General features: G+C 46.8%; 1 protein-coding gene across 1 annotated transcript in view; it reads left to right on the top strand.

Annotated features, from left to right (window-relative positions):
* Positions 1-20,073, top strand: part of LOC137437823 (uncharacterized) — a 133,992-nt gene that overhangs the window by 36,972 nt on the left and 76,947 nt on the right. The window contains exon 4 of the mRNA XM_068132477.2: positions 7,524-7,823. Within this exon, the coding sequence (XP_067988578.2) occupies positions 7,524-7,823 (300 nt within the window). The remainder of the gene's footprint in view (positions 1-7,523; positions 7,824-20,073) is intronic.

Genomic DNA, 20,073 nt, shown 5'->3' on the forward strand with positions numbered 1-20,073 from the left:
GTGGAGCCAGCACCTCTCTCTCCTCTCTCTCTGGCCCCAAAGCCAGATCCTCGGAGGTGGGAGACAAAAGAAGACAAGTGAGTAAGGTGGTAAGGGCGCAAAAGTGCATGCAATACAAGGTAATGCACACTGGGGGCACATGGGAACCAGGTGAGACAGGTACGTTCCTACCGTACGCCCCCCCCCCCCCACCAGGTAACCTACATTGCCCCTCCCTTACCCCTTACTGTATCCACAAAACACAACACTACCCATAAACATCTACTTTACACATCAACAAACGTCCCTACTGTCTTCCCCGTTCCTCCCATCAACCAAATTCGTCTTCTCTCCTTCCTAACCAATCAAATTTGCCATTTCCAACTCTCATCAAAATCTGCCATCTCCAACTCAACATCAAAATCTGCCATCACCAATTCATCATCAGTCCCTCCTAAGGAGGGAGAGAGTGGAATCACCGCAATGTCTTATCCACGTCGTGATGCGTCTCACAAATCCAAACAGCAATTCTTCTCTCCTGCAACACAAAACAAAGAAAACACAGGTGTGGAGTCATCATCATCACCTCAGGCAAGTGGCTGCGTATGGTGCGACAGGTTCATCAATCCTAACTATTTCCTAAATGACTTTAACAACTTTACACATACCCGGGGTCTTTCTCCTGCCAAACCATTGGCCCTCATTACTCTATGTGGTTCGAAGAACCAAAATCCCATTGACCATCTGTGGTGCACACCATCAATTTGGGTCTCACTCCCCGATTCAACACTCGTGCCCCCGCACAATTTCGGTGCTGGGTCGTGTGACGCTCCCAGCTGGTCCGCCCACCTGCACACCTCCACCACTGTTGTTGCCTACCGAGCTCACCTGCTCCTAACCCTAACCTAACTAACTGGGGAAGGCCTCTCGCACTCTCACCCCCTCAGTGCCCTCTCTGGCACGGCCTGCCCGATCCACACCCGGGATCCTCAGGCACCCACTGACACTAACGGCTCCCAGAGCCCACCTGCGGCCTCACCTGGCCGACATCTAACAGTGGCGGAGTGCCCAACCATTCACCCTCATACTAACAGGCCACACGACCAGCCAATTTCACCACACCAATGCACCCATCCACAATACCATTCTGCAACCGCACCACAAATGCCAATATCCAACCACAATTTACCTATACCTTCTAACTATTCTTTAAACTACCCTCCCCGGGTACTCGTGAAAAGGGGTCCACTCTTCCCCCATCCACACCTTCGCACCATGCACACCACTCCGTACCACTTACTCCAACTCTCTCTACACCACTCATTCTCTGCTCCATATATTCCACACACCTGTACTTGCACACCTGTGCTCTCATACTTGGTGCCGCCTGCACCCTTCTCTCCCCCAAGCGCATTCGCGCTGATCCACAACACTCACTACTCACCATGACACTCATCCGCAATGCTCTCTCATTCATCACTTGTACACTCACACACACCTCGGAGCATTGCCTCACCGATGCCTCATTTGAAGCTGCTCACCAGCACTTCCATTCATACTGCATCGTCTGCTCTGTCTACTCCCTTCTAAAACTCGCGCTCCTCCGTCTTCCCTTACACTCAGCGCTCCCACGTCATTATCAAACACTAAGCTACTACGTCCCCACTACAGGTACCAAGTCTCCTACTTAAATATTCTCCTACTAACCTACTCCTACTAACCTACTCCTACTAACCTACTCCGACTCCTAAGTCTCCTACTAACCTTCTAGTTTCCTGGGGGCTGGCGGGGGGGTGTCTGGGGTCGGCTAACCCGCTCCCCCCTGGGCGGAGTTAAGGACCTCAACCGCCGGGGATCATCCCGGCGCGTGGCTCGACAGTGCCGCGCCAGGTGACCCAGACGGTTGCAAGTATAGCACCTCACCTGATAAGGTGCTTGTCTCCGGAATTCCAAATTCCCCCCCCTGAAGGTCCGAATTGGATTACCCGCTCGTGGTCCACCGCGGGCCACCTCCGGGGCCGCCTGCCATGGTCCAGGTCCCGCCAGGCGCTGGTCCACCAATCTCCGGACCATGCCCGCCAGGTCAGGACTCACGTCGGGGGCGGGCCCCCTAAGGGGTCCTCCCTCCATCGGGGGTCCCACCTGGCGGACCGCCATTGCGTGACGCTCGCTCCCCCGGGCCAGGGGCCTCGCTGCTTCCCAACGGGCTGCAGCGTCAGCCGCCTGGCTCAGAGTCTGCGGGCGCCACATGGCGAGCTGTTGCCGGAGTTCAATATCCGGGAGGGCCTGGATAAAATGGTCCAGCGCCAGGCTTTCCCGGGAATCCGCTGCCATGTTAGCATGTGCGATCCCCACTGCGCGGCGAATGTCATGGGCAAGTTCCCCGATGGCTTCCTGGGGCTTGCGTTTTCGCAGCGCGAGCTGAGCTTTAACAAGCTCGCTCTGCTGTTCAATGCCGAATCGATTAATTAGGGCGTCGCGGAGGGCTGGCAGGGTGAGAGCACCCGGTGGTAATGCCGTCAGCACCTCCGCCGCCGCGCCGCGCAATGCGGCCACCAGGTGTACTCCACCTTCGTCCTCACCCCAACCGTTGCCCTTACACACACAGTCAAACTGCGCCAGGTATGCGCGTAGATCACTCTTGCCGTCATACGGCGCGAGTGGGACCTTGTGGGACCACCTCGTATGCGAGTCGTTGCCCGCCTGCCGGACCCCGTGCGTCGCCCCTTGCGGGGTCAGCGCGGGGCCGAACCGGCCGGGCCCCCACAGTACATTACCCCCAAGGGGCTCCCGTGCCTCCCCTGTCCCTCTAAAAACTACCCCTGTTGGTGTCGATGCATGGGTCACGCTTCCGCAACCCGCTACCCATTCCATACCACCACAACCTGGCTCACTCACACCTCGCACCTCTCCCATCACCGGACCCTCTTGCTCGCACCCTCGTTCCAAACACTCCGGACCAGCCATACACCTCACTCGTGGCCTCTCACGAACATCCGGGTCCATCTCGACCCCCAAGCTTATTAAATCACCCGGCGCATCATACGCACGACCATATTGGTCACCATTTACACCGGGTCCTCTTTCTCTTCGCTTCTCCTCCGTCACCTGCGAATCCCTCATCCGGTTAATGAGCACATCATCACGATCCGAACACAGACTTTGGACCAATTCTTTTACTTCCTCTTTTATCTCTTTCTTATCCTCTCTCCGTCGCTTCTTAATTTCGCTCACCCCTTCTTCCACTTCTTCTAATTTCTGCTTCACCTCCTTCATCTCCTCGTGCGCCCCCTTAAGTTCTTCCTCTAACTCCACCTTATTTTTTTCTATGTGCTCCCGCACCTGCCGCTCTTTAACCTCCATCACCTCTACCACCTTGTTCATTTTCCTCGTCAGGTCCTCATGTACCGTCTGACACTCTTTTTTAATTACCCCTACGTCCTTTTTCATCTCCTTCTGTGTTGATTTTAATCCCTCTATTACCGCTGTGTTCTTCTTTACCTGGTCCCCCAACTCCTTTTGTCCCACTGTCAGCTGTTCTACTCTCAGCGTCAACTCCTCTATACCACCTTGCAATTTTACAGTCCCCTTTCTCACCTCCTTCTCCATGCGCTCCTTACAGTGCCTCACCCCCTCGCGCACTCCTCCGACCCCCTCACTCACACCTCTTCTGATCTCGTCTCCCATCACTTGCATCTCCTGCCCAGATGCCACCCTCATCTGCTCCATTTCCTCCCTGTGAGCATCCAATTTAGTTTCTACCCCCATTCTGACCCCCTCTATCTGCTGCCCCATTTGTTTAACTTCCCTTTCCGCTTGGTCCCTCATGTCCCTCAATTTGCCTTCCATACTATTTTCTAACCCCTCTAACCCCTTTTTCATCCCTTCCATTTGATTCTCTTGAGCGGCCATTCTGTTTTCTACCCCCGTTAACCCCTCCTGTATTTCCCCTAATCTATTGTCTAATCCCTCTATTCTACTCCCTAACCCTCCGATCTGGGCCCCCATGTCATTCCTTAAACCCCCGATCTGGTTTCCCATGTCATCCCTCAATTTCTCGCTATTGGACCCCATCCTTTGTTCTAACCGTTCCCCCATTTCTCCCATTTTGCCCCCCATTTCGCCCCCCAATCGCTCACTATCAGCCCTCATTTGCTCACTCTGAGCCCTCATTTGCTCACTCTGAGCATCCATCCGGTTCCCCATTACCCCCAATTGCTCACTCTGAGCCCTCGCTCCGTCCCTCATTACCCCCATCATTCTGCTTTCCAATTCTTCTCCATTCTTGTCCATAAGGGCCTTCATTTGTATAAAAAAAAGGTTCAAATCCACCAGCGCCGCTGCTACGGTCGCGGGCGCGGTCGCCGTAGCCATGTGCGAGGCGCCATTTTGCGCGCCCGTAACCTCGTGCACGAGGACGCCATTTTGTGAACCTGCCGACCTCACTGCTTCGCTCTCCTCATGTCCCTCCATTTGGTCCTGGATCGACCCTGCCTCACTCTCCTCTACCGGAACCCAGCCGTCTTGATCTCCCATAGCGCGACTTTCAAAATTCGGGTTTTGTAAAACAAAATCAAATTTCGGTGACTTGTAATTTTGAGCGCGTTAAGCGCGCTTCGGGTCCGTATCCCACTCCTGACACCAATTGTTACGGACGCGGTTAAGATGTTATTTACCGAGCGGTGGTATTGCCGCGACCTAACAGTTCCCCCGATTCTTCCCCAACTCACCGGATTCCACCCAGACGTTGACCAAATCGCGCTATGCCAAATCAATGATGGAAAGGACACAACGACTGGGATAGATGAAACGACGCAAGGGGTACAGTTCTCAAGACCTCCGGAGGAGAGTATAATTACAGTGGTGGAGAAAAGGGGGTAGATTACAAGGTAGTGAGGTAAAGACACAGAAGAGATAGGCACTTAATTACAGTCTTATCTTATCCCCGACAGACCACAGACAAACGGAACAAGGTAGACTTACACAGGGGTTGATGGCAGGAATGGACAGGTAGGTTGATAGCACAAGGTGCACCTTGGCTCGGGGACAGGATCAAGCACGGTCCAAGAGATGCAGGGAGGTGTCACAGCGCTCGGAAGGGACGTCTCTCTTGCTTCAAGCTCAGCGCGCATCTGACGTCACCTCCCTCTTCCTGCGCATGCTCAGCGGGGAGTGACACGCCCTCGGCTGGTTGGCTCCGCCCCCCTGGGGCCGGTCCGCCGCTTCCATTGGGTGCGGGGGTTACCGGGCTCCGCCCTTGACGAGGAGCTGACAGGGAGCCCCTATTTGGTAACCCCGTCGAGCACATGTTCGATGGCGGCTCGTTGGGAAGGCCTCGTGCCCTCCCAACACCCCCTACCAACCAAGCCGGAGTGAGGACGCGCACTCCCTGTGCACGCCGCTGCCGTTGCTGTTGTTGTTGTTGTTGTTGCTGAACCGTGAGGAAGAGATGCGGGGAGGTATTGGGAGGTCCTAAACTTCCTAACGGTGCCATACAATCACATTCTGGTGCAACGAAGGGTCAGAATTAATGGAAACGAGTCCTTAACTGACATAGACTAAGAATAACTAGCAAGATGTCCTATAGTTGTCTTACATGAGATGCGGTGAACCTGGGCACGACATTTAATGGGGGAAATAGGGGGAGGTCGGGTCTACAGAGTGTTGTTTACAGAAAATGGGACTAGGGAATGGGGGATTGGGGATAGTTGGGAAGTATTGAGGAAATAGGGGAATATTTACAAGCGGATATGGATGGATGCAAATCCCATATCCGTAACAATATATAAAACACAGTTTGTGTGTGTGTGTGTGTAATGTTACCGATAGACTCCTAAACGGAGAGGCTTACGTGCTTGATATTTGACATAGACATGGCCATTGAGCCTGGGACGAACATGGCCGAACTCAAAATATTTGACGATCCATATTTTTTATTCATATTTACCTCAGCGCAGTTCAGCGAAGTACCCGCTAATCTCAGCCGTTCCAGAGCAGCTCGCTGATTCGCTCAGAGTGATCACGTGATGTTCCATTCCCGCCGCCAGACTGATTCGCTCAGAGCGATCACGTGATGTTCCATCCCGTCACACGTCACACGTTTTTTCACCTTTTATGCGATCGTTTTTTGTATCGATTTTGTGCGATATGAATTAAATGTCTTTGAAACAGCTGTGGAACGTCTTTCCACAACCCTTCCGTAACCGATTGGAGCAGTTTATTGCCGCACAAAACGAGATCCGCGAAGCGAGTTGGTCGAGCCGTTTCGCTCAGAGCGATCACGTGATGTTCCATCCCGTCACGTCACACGTTTTTTCACCTTTTATGCGATCGTGTTTTGTATCGATTTTGTGCGATATGAATTAAATGTCTTTGAAACAGCTGTGGAACGTCTTTCCACAACCCTTCTGTAACCGATTGGAGCAGTTTATTGCCGCACAAAACGAGATCCGCGAAGCGAGTTGGTGGAGTCGTGCTGACCAAGATGGCGACACAGCGGCTTCACTTTTCACGGAGTATGAGCGTTCTATATATTTTCAATTCAGTGCGCCCGTGATTTGTGGCATAGACATGACCATTGGGCCTTCACGGTGTAATTTGTGCGAGGCTTTTGTCCGAGTGAGCTTGAGTCGAGAGGGCGAATGTACGGGTTGGAATGTACGGGTCTCCCTTCCCCCGCCCGGCAACGCCGGTACTGGAGGACGTCACAGGATCGGTGAGTCTCCAAAATCCGCTTCGTGCTGTTGCGAATATGCAGGACTATGTCCGATTGTTGTGCTGCTCTCCGACCATGAGAATTGCAACGTCATTGTTGACTGGCCATCCCCTTCCCTACCCCTTCCCCCTTCCCCCTCCGTCCCCCCTTCCCTTCCCCCTCCACCCTACCCCTCCCCTTCTCCCCTCCCCCCTCCCCTTATCCCCTCCCCCTCCATTTCCCCCTCCCCCTCCCTTTTCCCCCTCCCCCTTCCCCCTCCCTTTCCCCCTCCCCCTCCCCCTCCCTTTCCCCCTCCCCCCTCCCCTCCCCCTTCCCCCTCCCCCTCCCCCTCCCCTCCTCCCTCCCCTCCCCCTTCCCCCTCCCCCTCCCCCCTCCCCTCCTCCCTCCCCCCTTACCCCCTCCCCTCCCCCCCTCCCTCCTCCCCCCCTCCCCTCCCCCCTCCCCTCCCCCCTCCCCCTCCCCCTCCCACCCCATCCAATCCCTCACCCTCCCCATCCCCCCTCTTCTCCCCTCTCCCCCTCTTCTCCCCTCTCCCCCTCCCCCTCCCACTCTTCTCCCCTCCCCCCCGTTCCCCTCCCCTCCCCTCCCCCCCGTTCCCCTCCCCTCCCCCGCCCGGCAATGCCGGGTACTTCTGCTAGTATATATATATATATATATATATTCTGTTGTTAATAAGTCTCATATTTCTTGCATTTTCTGGTTCTTCAATTCCTTGAGACCATGTGGATCTGAAAGAGGATTTGTGTTCAGGTTTGCATAACCTAATAATTTAGATTTGTATGTATAAACCAATAACTCATGCAATTTGTCCATCTCTACCAACTTACAGATGCACTTGATGTAACACCGGTAGCCTGTGGGATGAACGAGTCACAGATGCTCATCAATGAGCAATGCTCCAATGGATGGCCCAACAAAGACTATGGACCTTCCCAGGAGAACCAGGATCATAACAAGGGAGAAAGGCCCGCCAAAAGATCCAAAAGTTCCTCCAAGCATAATGGTGTCCGTGCACCTTCGTCAAAGCACATCGACCGGAAAAATAGGTCTGCGGAAGCAGTCAGTAGAGGTAAAGGGTCTACAAACGACGCTGCTGCAATGTCACAGGTTCCCATCGAGGCTGCTGATGGTAAGATTTTTTAAAAATGTATACTAAGTCGAGGCTCATGTAAGAGGTAAAACTAACCTTGTTTGTACCGTTTCATTCTTTTTAAAGTGCTTTTACACTAAGTTGCCAGTGATGTCATACCATTTGCAGCAGGCCTGAGACACATTCAGGTAAACTCATTGGTTGGGTAAAAGTTAGGTGTTTTTCAAGATGTGCCCAAGTTTTAAAATAATACCGTTCATGGTTAGTCTAGCACATGGTAACAATTGCTGTGCTCCTTGGCATACAGGCATGTGAGCGTGGGATTAGCGAGCGGAAATCAGTCTAAAGTTGGTTTGTTTTAAACATTTCCCCTCTGTGTCTCATTCTTGCCGCAGCAGTCTGCCCGAACCCCACCGATATCTACTTCGGAGACCTCTTGTTTTCTGAAGTTGTGATTTAATTTGACAAAATAAGTCTTTCATCAATTTCAGCAATCTGCTATTTCATGCTTTGATATAACCTGGCCTTTCTCATCACAAATATGAACTGTGCGGGACTATACTCCAAATGTAGGTGAACAGGATAGCACAGTTGGCCGTGTGCTCGCCAAGTTGTCTGCTGCTGAGTTTCACCCAAAATGGGGTCACCTTTATTCGTGTTGCTGCAGTGCTGCTTGAGAGCGCTGCAATTCGGTCCTTCAGCTGGGGATGGAAAGCCAGCGGTCTTATTCACATTTAGCCAATGGATATTAAAGACCCCTCGGTATCTTTATTTTTATTACCCTCACTGACCCCCCCCCCCCCCCACACCCCCCAAACCCACTCCCTCCAGGTTATTCCCCTACTTATGCTGGAATACGTAAACTGTGTGTGTTTTTGTCTGCCTGTTCCCCCTCCGTCTTTCATTTTGTCTGTCAACCTGCTTCCCTGTGTTGTTATGCTGTTCCAAGACCTTCGACTTCCGTATATTGAAATAGTAGGTCACAGTGTGCTGACATCCTTATCAATTCTCGTGTACTTGTGGTTAGTTGTCCGAGCAGCATTGTTTGAATTCCATGAGTGCTGGTAAGTCAATATGTCCTAGGCATGATGGCCGAGCTTTACCTGTGCCTTCATTATCCTGTGATTTATCTTGCTGTGTCCTGGTGTTGGCCTAATGGTTAGGGCGTTAGGGCGACGGGCTTGGGATCCTAAGGTCTTGAGTTCGAATCCTGTTGAATTAACGCCAGATGCAGTTGGCTCAGCCTATCATCCTTCCGAGGTCGGCAAAATGAGTACCAGATAACTGGTTATGGAGAGAAATTGCATCAGCGGCAGATGTGTCCACTGAAAATGTTGCAACCAGCAGCCGGTGGCTGCACACGATCCACCACCATCTTGCTGTGTGAGCCTTTCCCCCCCCACAAGTTGCTGAATTGGGGTGTCTTGTATTCCTCATTTGGTGTGTCCAGTCACACATCATACAAGAGAGGGATGAGAGTCATGATGTGTCCTGATTCCTTGCAAATCATCTAAAAAATTGCAGATTAAGTAGGTCAATTTAAAGGTCAAATGTCCTCTCCATAAAACGAACAAGGATGGTGATGAAGAGGAAGTGTGCAAGCAAAGCCTGAAAAACACCAGAAAGCATCTGAAAATGAAAAGCCTGTATTCAGACTTCTTCTTCTTCTTACCTATCCTCAAAATAACGAAAACAGTTTAAACTAAAAAGAGCAATCAGAGATTACAGACCCTCGCCAGGACGTATTTTCAGTGGTTTTTAAGGCTTTTGTGTTTCGACAAATATGGCGGCCAAACCACGTGACTGATGACATCATCATCTTTTTTTTTCTCCCCCAAATTATCCCTAGATGATGTTCAAGAAATTACGTTGATCGGATAAAGTTTTGTACTTGTCGAATTATGACGTCATAATGGAGGCACCTATGACATCATCATTAACATATGTTATTCCACATGGAGAGTTCTTTACAATGAGCCATGTCTCAATTTTGTATATGCAGCACTTTTGGAGATATAGAGGTGCAATGTTTTTCGGTTTTTCCAAGATGGTGCCAATACCACGTGACATATGACATCATAATAATCATTATCAAATTATCAGGTGGAGTTGCACTTACGGTGAAAATTTCCTGTAAATCGGACCAGCGGTTGCAGAGAAAATCATATTTATTCTATGCAGACAAACAGACAGACAACCAGATGACAAATCGGTCAGAGACCGAGGACTTGCCGGAATATACTTTTTTTATCGGCCATTTTGGACAAATATGGCGGCCGAATCACGTGACCGATGACGTCATCATTATTTGTTTTCTAAACTAATTTATTCCTCGATTATGCTCAAGAAATTTCATCTTGATCGGATGAAGTTTTGTACTTGTCGAATTATGACATCATAATGGATGCACCAATGACATCATCATTAACATATTTTATTCCCCATGGAGAGTTCTTCACAATGAGCCATGTCTCAATTTTCTCTATTCAGCACTTTCGGAGATATAGAGGTGCAAAGTTTTTCGGTTTTTCCAAGATAGCGGCCGAACCACGTGACCGATGACGTCATCAATTGGGCAGAGTCTATTCCTGGGCAAGACAAATATGTGTGCAAAGTTTGGCGATTCTACGTGCAACGGTGCAGACATAGTGCTGCAAACAGACAAACAGATGAAAAATCGGTCAGAGACCGAGGACTTGCCGGAATTTACTTTTTTATCGGCCATTTAGGACAAATATGGCGGCCGAACCACGTAACTGATGACGACATAATTAACATATTTTATTCCCCATGGAGAGTGCTTTACAACGAGCCATGTCTCAATTTTTTCTATTCAGCACTTTTGGAGATAGAGGTGTTAAGTTATTCGGTTTTTTCAAGATGGCGGCCGAACCACGTGACCGATGACGTCATCATTAACATATTTTATTCCCCGTGGAGAGTTCTTTAAAATGAGCCATGTCTCAATTTGTTCTATTCAGCACTTTTGGAGATATGGAGGTGCAAAGTTTTTCGGTTATTCCAAGGTGGCGGCCGAACCACGTGACTGATGACGTCATCAATTGGGCACAGTCTATTCCAGGGCAAGACAAATGTGTGCAAAGTTTGGCGATTCTACGTGCAACGGTGTAGACATAGTGCTGCAAAGACAGACAGACAAACAGATGAAAAATCGGTCAGAGACCGAGGACTTGCCGGAATTTACTTTTTATCGGCCATTTAGGACAAATATGGCGGCCGAAACACGTGAACGATGACGTCATCATTAACATATTTTATTCCCCATGGAGAGTTCTTTACAATGAGCCATGTCTCAATTTTTTCTATTCAGCACTTTTGGAGATCTGGAGGTGCTAGGTTTTTCCAAGATGGCGGCTAAACCACGTGACCGATGACGTCATTATTACCATATTTGATTCCCCAAGGAGAGTTCTTTACAATGAGCCATGTCTCAATTTTTTCTGTTGAGCAATTTTGGAGCTATAGTGGTGCAAAATTTTTCGCTTTTTCCAAGATGGCGGCCGAACCACGTGACTGATGACGTCATCATTACCATATTTGATTCCCCATGGAGAGTTCTTTACAATGAGCCATGTCTCAATTTTTTCTATTCAGCACTTTTGGAGATCTGGAGGTGCTAGGTTTTTCCAAGATGGCGGCTAAACCACGTGACCGATGACGTCATTATTAACATATTTTATTCCCCATGGAGAGTTCTTTACAATGAGTCATGTCTCAATTTTTTCTATTCAGCACTTTCACAGATATGGAGGTGCTAGGTTTTACGGTTTTTCCAAGATGGCGGCCGAACCACGTGACCTATGACATCATTATTAACATATTTTATTCCCCATGGAGAGTTCTTTACAATGAGTCATGTCGCAATTTTTTCTATTCAGCACTTTCAGAGATATGGAGGTGCTAGGTTTTACGGTTTTTCCAAGATGGCGGCCGAACCACGTGACCTATGACGTCATTATTAACATATTTTATTCCCCATGGAGAGTTCTTTACAATGAGCCATGTCTCAATTTTTTCTGTTCAGAACTTTTGGAGATAGAGGTGCAACGTTTTTCGGATTTTCCAAGATGGCGGCCGAACCACGTGACCGATGACGTCATAATTAACATATTTTATTCCCCATGGAGAGTTCTTTCCAATGAGCCATGTCTCAATTTTTTCTATTCAGCACCTTCGGAGATATGGAGGTGCAAAGTTTTTCGAATTTTCCAAGATGGCAGCAGAACGACGTGACTGATGACGTCATCATTAACATATTTTATTCCCCCTGGAGAGTTCTTTCCAATGAGCCATGTCTCAATTTTTTCTATTCAGCACTTTCGGAGATATGGAGGTGAAAATTTTTTCCGTTTTTCCAAGATGGCGGCCAACCACTTGACTGATGACGTCATCATTTACATATTTTATTCCACATGGAGAGTTCTTCACAATGAGCCATGTCTCAATTTTTTCTGTTCAGCACTTTTGGAGATATAGTGGTGCAAAGTTTTGCCGTTTTTCCAAGATGGCGGCCGACCACGTGACATATGACATCATTAACATATTTTATTCCCCATGGAGAGTTCTTTCCAATGAGCCATGTCTCAATTTTGTCTGTTCAGCACTTTTGGAGATATAGTGGTGCAAAGTTTTGCCGTTTTTCCAAGATGGCGGCCGACCACGTGACATATGACATCATCATTAACATATTTTATTCCCCATGGAGAGTTCTTTACAATGAGCCATGTCTCAATTTTTTCTGTTCAGCACTTTTGGAGATATAGTGGTGCAAAGTTTTGCCGTTTTTCCAAGATGGCGGGCGACCACGTGACTGATGACGTCATCATTAACATATTTTATTCCCCATAGAGTTCTTTACAATGAGCCATGTCTCAATTTTTTCTGTTCAGTTCTTTCGGAGATGTAACGGTGCAAATTTTTTCGGTTTTTCCAAGATGGCGGCCGAACCACGTGACTGATGACGTCATCATTAACATATTGTATTCCCCATGGAGAGTTCTTTACAATGAGCCATGTCTCAATTTTTCCTGTTCAGTACTTTCGGAGATATGGAGGTGCAAGGTTTTTCGGTTTTTCCAAGATGGCGGCCGAACCACGTGACCGATGACGTCATCAATTGGGCACAGTCTATTCCAGGGCAAGACCAATATGTGTGCAAAGTTTGGCGATTCTACGTGCAACGGTGTAGACGCAGTGCTGCAAACAGACAGACAGACAAACAGACAGACAGACAGACAGACAGATGAAAAATCGGTCAGAGACCGAGGACTTGCCGGAATGTACTTTTTTATCGGCCATTTAGGACAAATATGGCGACCGAACCACGTGACCGATGACGTCATCATTAACATATTTTATTCCCCATGGAGAGTTCTTTACAATGAGCCATGTCTCAATTTTTTCTATTCAGCACTTTCGGAGCTGTTGAGGTGCAAAGTTTTCGGTTTGTCCAAGATGGCGGCCGAACCACGTGACATATGACGTCATCATTAACATTTTTTATTCCCCATGGAGAGTTATTAACAATGAGCCATGTCTCAATTTTTTCTGTTCAGCACTTTCGGAGATATGGAGGTGCAAAGTTTTTCGGTTTTTCCAAGATGGCGGCCGAACCACCTGACCGATGGCATCATCATTAACATATTTTATTCCCCATGGAGAGTTCTTTACAATGAGCCATGTCTCAAATTTTTCTATTCAGCACATTCAGAGATATGGAGGTGCAAAATATTTCGGTTTTTCCAAGATGGCGGCCGAACCACGTGACATATGACGTCATCATTAACAAATTTTATTCCCCATGGAGACTTCTTTACAATGAGCCATGTCTCAATTTTTTCTGTTCAGCACTTTTGGAGATATAGTGGTGCAAAGTTTTGCCGTTTTTCCAAGATGGCGGCCGACCACGTGACATATGACATCATTAACATATTTTATTCCCCATGGAGAGTTTTTTACAATGAGCCATGTCTCAATTTTTTCTGTTCAGCACTTTTGGAGATTTCGTGGTGCAAAGTTTTGCCGTTTTTCCAAGATGGCGGCCGACCACGTGACTGATGACGTCATCATTAACATATTTTATTCCCCATGTGGAGTTCTTTACAATGAGCCATGTCTCAATTTTTTCTGTTCAGCACTTTTGGCGATATAGTGGTGCAAAGTTTTGCCGTTTTTCCAAGATGGCGGCCGACCACGTGACATATGACGTCATCATTAACATATTTTATTCCCCATGGAGAGTTCTTTACAATGAGCCATGTCTCAATTTTTTCTGTTCAGCACTTTTGGAGATTTCGTGGTGCAAAGTTTTGCCGTTTTTCCAAGATGGCGGCCGACCACGTGACTGATGATGTCATCATTAACATATTTTATTCCCCATGGAGAGTTCTTTACAATGAGCCATGTCTCAATTTTTTCTGTTCAGTACTTTCGGAGATATAGAAGTGTAAAGTTTTTCGGTTTTTCCAAGATGCGGCCGAACCACGTCACCGATGACGTCATCAATTGGGAACAGTCTATTCCAGGGCAAGACCAATATGTGTGCAAAGTTTGGCGATTCTCCGTGCAACGGTGTAGACGCAGTGCTGCAAACAGACAAACAGACAGACAGACAAACAGACAGACAAACAAACGAACAGATCAACATACTTGCCGGAATCCTTTCCGGCAAGTAATGAAAAATCGGTCAGAGACCGAGGACTTGCCGGAATTTACTTTTTTATTGGCCATTTAGGACAAATATGGCGGCTGAACCACCTGACCGATGACATCATCATTAACATATTTTATTCCCCCTGGAGAGTTCTTTCCAATGAGCCATGTCTCAATTTTTTCTATTCAGCACTTTCGGAGATATGGAGGTGATTTTTTTCCCGTTTTTCCAAGATGGCGGCCGCACCACGTGACCGATGACGTCATCATTAACATATTTTATTCCACATGGAGAGTTCTTGACAATGAGCCATGTCTCAATTTTTTCTATTCAGCACTTTCGGAGATATGGAGGTGCTAGGTTTTTCGGTTTTTCCAAGATGGCGGCCGACCACGTGACTGATGACGTCATCATTAACATATTTTATTCCCCATGGAGCGTTCTTTACAATGAGCCATGTCTCAATTTTTTCTGTTCAGCACTTTTGGAGATATCGTGGTGCAAAGTTTTGCCGTTTTTCCAAGATGGCGGCCGACCACGTGACTGATGACGTCATCATTAACATATTTTATTCCCCATGGAGAGTTCTTTACAATGAGCCATGTCTCAATTTTTTCTGTTCAGCACTTTTGGAGATATAGTGGTGCAAATTTTTGCCGTTTTTCCAAGATGGCGGCCGACCACGTGACATATGACGTCATCGTTAACATATTTTATTCCCCATGGAGAGTTCTTTACAATGAGCCATGTCTCAATTTTTTCTGTTCAGCACTTTTGGAGATACAGTATAGTGGTGCAAATTTTTGCCGTTTTTCCAAGATGGCGGCCGACCACGTGACATATGACGTCATCATTAACATATTTTATTCCCCATGGAGAGTTCTTTACAATGAGCCATGTCTCCATTTTTTCTGTTCAGTACTTTCGGAGATATAGAGGTGCAAAGTTTTTCGGTTTTTCCAAGATGGCGGCCGAACCACGTCACCGATGACGTCATCAATTGGGCACAGTCTATTCCAGGGCAAGACCAATATGTGTGCAAAGTTTGGCGATTCTCCGTGCAACGGTGTAGACGCAGTGCTGCAAACAGACAGACAAACAGACAAACAGACAGACAGACAAACAGACAAATGAAAAATCGGTCAGAGACCGAGGACTTGCCGGAATGTACTTTTTTATCCGCCATTTAGGACAAATATGGCGGCCGAACCACGTGACCGATGACGTCATCATTAACATATTTTATTCCCCATGGAGAGTTCTTTACAATGAGCCATGTCTCAATTTTTTCTGTTCAGCACTTTTGGAGATATAGTGGTGCAAAGTTTTGCCGTTTTTCCAAGATGGCGGCCGACCACGTGACATATGACATCATCATTAACATATTTTATTCCCCATGGAGAGTTCTTTACAATGAGCCATGTCTCAATTTTTTCTGTTCAGCACTTTTGGAGATTTCGTGGTGCAAAGTTTTGCCGTTTTTCCAAGATGGCGGCCGACCACGTGACTGATGACGTCATCATTAACATATTTTATTCCCCATGGAGAGTTCTTTACAATGAGCCATACCTCAATTTTTTCTGTTCAGGACTTTTGGAGATGTGGAGGTGCAGAGTTTTTCGGTTTTTCCAAGATGGCGGCCGACCACGTGACTGATGACGTCATCATTAACATATTTTATTCCCCATGGAGAGTTCTTTACAATGAGCCATGTCTCAATTTTTTCTGTTCAGCACTTTTGGAGTTATAGTGGTGAAAATTTTTGACGTTTTTCCAAGATGGCGGCCGACCACGTGACATATGACGTCATCATTAACATATTTTATTCCCCATGGAGAGTTCTTTACAATGAGCCAAGTCTCAATTTTTTCTGTTCAGCACTTTTGGAGATATAGTGGCGCAACGTTTTTCGGTTTTTCCAAGATGGCGCCAGAACCACGTGACTGATGACGTCATCATTTACGTATTTTATTCCCCATGGAGAGTTCTTTACAACGAGCCATGTCTCAATTTTTTCTGTTCAGTACTTTCGGAGATATAGAGGTGCAAAGTTTTTCGGTTTTTCCAAGATGGCGGCCGAACCACGTCACCGATGACGTCATCAATTGGGCACAGTCTATTCCAGGGCAAGACCAATATGTGTGCAAAGTTTGGCGATTCTACGTGCAACGGTGTAGACGCAGTGCTGCAAACAGACAGACAGACAGACAGACAGACAGACAGACAGACAAACAGACAGATGAAAAATCGGTCAGAGACCGAGGACTTGCCGGAATTTACTTTTTATCGGCCATTTAGGACAAATATGGCGGCCGAAACACGTGAACGATGACGTCATCATTAACATATTTTATTCCCCATGGAGAGTTCTTTACAATGAGCCATGTCTCAATTTTTTCTATTCAGCACTTTTGGAGATCTGGAGGTGCTAGGTTTTTCCAAGATGGCGGCTAAACCACGTGACCGATGACGTCATTATTACCATATTTGATTCCCCATGGAGAGTTCTTTACAATGAGCCATGTCTCAATTTTTTCTGTTGAGCAATTTTGGAGCTATAGTGGTGCAAAATTTTTCGGTTGTTCCAAGATGGCGGCCGAACCACGTGACTGATGACGTCATCATTACCATATTTGATTCCCCATGGAGAGTTCTTTACAATGAGCCATGTCTCAATTTTTTCTATTCAGCACTTTTGGAGATCTGGAGGTGCTAGGTTTTTCCAAGATGGCGGCTAAACCACGTGACCGATGACGTCATTATTAACATGTTTTATTCCCCATGGAGAGTTCTTTACAATGAGTCATGTCTCAATTTTTTCTATTCAGCACTTTCACAGATATGGAGGTGCTAGGTTTTACGGTTTTTCCAAGATGGCGGCCGAACCACGTGACCTATGACGTCATTATTAACATATTTTATTCCCCATGGAGAGTTCTTTACAATGAGTCATGTCTCAATTTTTTCTATTCAGCACTTTCAGAGATATGGTGCTAGGTTTTACGGTTTTTCCAAGATGGCGGCCGGACCACGTGACCTATGACGTCATTATTAACATATTTTATTCCCCATGGAGAGTTCTTTACAATGAGCCATGTCTCAATTTTTTCTGTTCAGCACATTTGGAGATATAGTGGTGCAAAGTTTTGCCGTTTTTCCAAGATGGCGGCCGACCACGTGACATATGACGTCATCATTAACATATTTTACTCCCCATGGAGAGTTCTTTACAATGAGCCATGTCTCAATTTTTTCTGTTCAGAACTTTTGGAGATAGAGGTGCAACGTTTTTCGGATTTTCCAAGATGGCGGCCGAACCACGTGACCGATGACGTCATAATTAACATATTTTATTCCCCATGGAGAGTTCTTTCCAATGAGCCATGTCTCAATTTTTTCTATTCAGCACCTTCGGAGATATGGAGGTGCAAAGTTTTTCGAATTTTCCAAGATGGCAGCAGAACGACGTGACTGATGACGTCATCATTAACATATTTTATTCCCCCTGGAGAGTTCTTTCCAATGAGCCATGTCTCAATTTTTTCTATTCAGCACTTTCGGAGATATGGAGGTGAAATTTTTTTCCGTTTTTCCAAGATGGCGGCCAACCACTTGACTGATGACGTCATCATTTACATATTTTATTCCACATGGAGAGTTCTTCACAATGAGCCATGTCTCAATTTTTTCTGTTCAGCACTTTTGGAGATATAGTGGTGCAAAGTTTTGCCGTTTTTCCAAGATGGCGGCCGACCACGTGACATATGACATCATTAACATATTTTATTCCCCATGGAGAGTTCTTTCCAATGAGCCATGTCTCAATTTTGTCTGTTCAGCACTTTTGGAGATATAGTGGTGCAAAGTTTTGCCGTTTTTCCAAGATGGCGGCCGACCACGTGACATATGACATCATCATTAACATATTTTATTCCCCATGGAGAGTTCTTTACAATGAGCCATGTCTTAATTTTTTCTGTTCAGCACTTTTGGAGATATAGTGGTGCAAAGTTTTGCCGTTTTTCCAAGATGGCGGCCGACCACGTGACTGATGACGTCATCATTAACATATTTTATTCCCCATAGAGTTCTTTACAATGAGCCATGTCTCAATTTTGTCTGTTCAGCACTTTTGGAGATATAGTGGTGCAAAGTTTTTCGGTTTTTCCAAGATGGCGGCCGAACCACGTGACCGATGACGTCATCAATTGGGCACAGTCTATTCCAGGGCAAGACCAATATGTGTGCAAAGTTTGGCGATTCTACGTGCAACGGTGTAGACGCAGTGCTGCAAACAGACAGACAAACAGACAGACAGACAGACAGACAGACAAACAAACGAACAGATCAACATACTTGCCGGAATTTTTTCCGGCAAGTAACAAACGAACAGATCAACATACTTGCCGGAAAATTTTTTCCGGCAAGTAACAAACGAACAGATCAACATACTTGCCGGAATCTTTTCCGGCAAGTAACAAACAAACGAACAGATCAACATACTTGCCGGAATCTTTACCGGCAAGTAAAAATCGGTCAGAGACCGAGGACTTGCCGGAATGTACTTTTTTATTGGCCATTTAGGACAAATATGGCGGCCGAACCACGTGACTGATGACGTCATCATTAACATATTTTATTCCCCATGGAGAGTTCTTTACATTGAGCCACGTCCCAAGTTTTTCTATTCAGGACTTTCGGAGATATGGAGGTGTAACGTTTTCCGGTTTTTCCAAGATGGCGGCCGAACCACGTGACATATGACGTCATCATTAACATATTTTATTCCCCATGGAGAGTTCTTTACAATGAGCCATGTCTCAATTTTTTCTGTTCAGCACTTTTGGAGTAATAGTGGTGCAAAGTTTTGCCGTTTTTCCAAGATGGCGGCCGAACCACGTGACCTATGACGTCATCATTAACATGTTTTATTCCCAATGGAGAGTTCTTTACAATGAGCCATGGCTCAATTTTTTCTGTTCAGCACTTTGAGATATCGAGGTGCAAAATTTTTCGGTTTTTCCAAGATGGCGGCCGAACCACGTGACTGATGACGTCATCATTTGGGCACAGTATATTAGAGGGCAAGACCAATATGTGTGCCAAGTTTGGCGATTCTACGTGCAACGGTGTAGACGTAGTGCTGCAAACAGACAAACAGACAAACAGACAAACAGACAAATGAAAAATCGGTCAGAGACCGAGGACTTGCCGGAATGTACTCTTTTATCGGCCATTTAAGACAAATATGGCGTCCAAACCACGTGATAGATGACGTCATCATTAACATATATTATTCCCCATGGAGAGTTCTTCACAAAGAGCCATGTCTCAACTTTTTCTATTCAGCACTTTTGGAGATATGGAGGTGCTACGTTTTTCGGTTTTTCCAAGATGGCAGCCGAACCACGTGACCTATGATGTCATTATTAACATATTTTATTCCCCATGGAGAGTTCTTTACAATGAGCCATGTCTCAATTTTTTCTATTCAGCACTTTCAGAGATATGGAGGTGCACAATTTTTCGGTTTTTCCAAGATGGCGGCCGAACCACGTGACATATGACGTCATCATTAACATATTTTATTCCCCATTGAGAGTTCTTTACAATGAG

Source organism: Myxine glutinosa, chromosome 12, assembly GCF_964187855.1.
Source record: "Myxine glutinosa chromosome 12, kmMyxGlut1.1, whole genome shotgun sequence".
Classification (NCBI taxonomy): Eukaryota; Metazoa; Chordata; class Myxini; order Myxiniformes; family Myxinidae; genus Myxine; species Myxine glutinosa.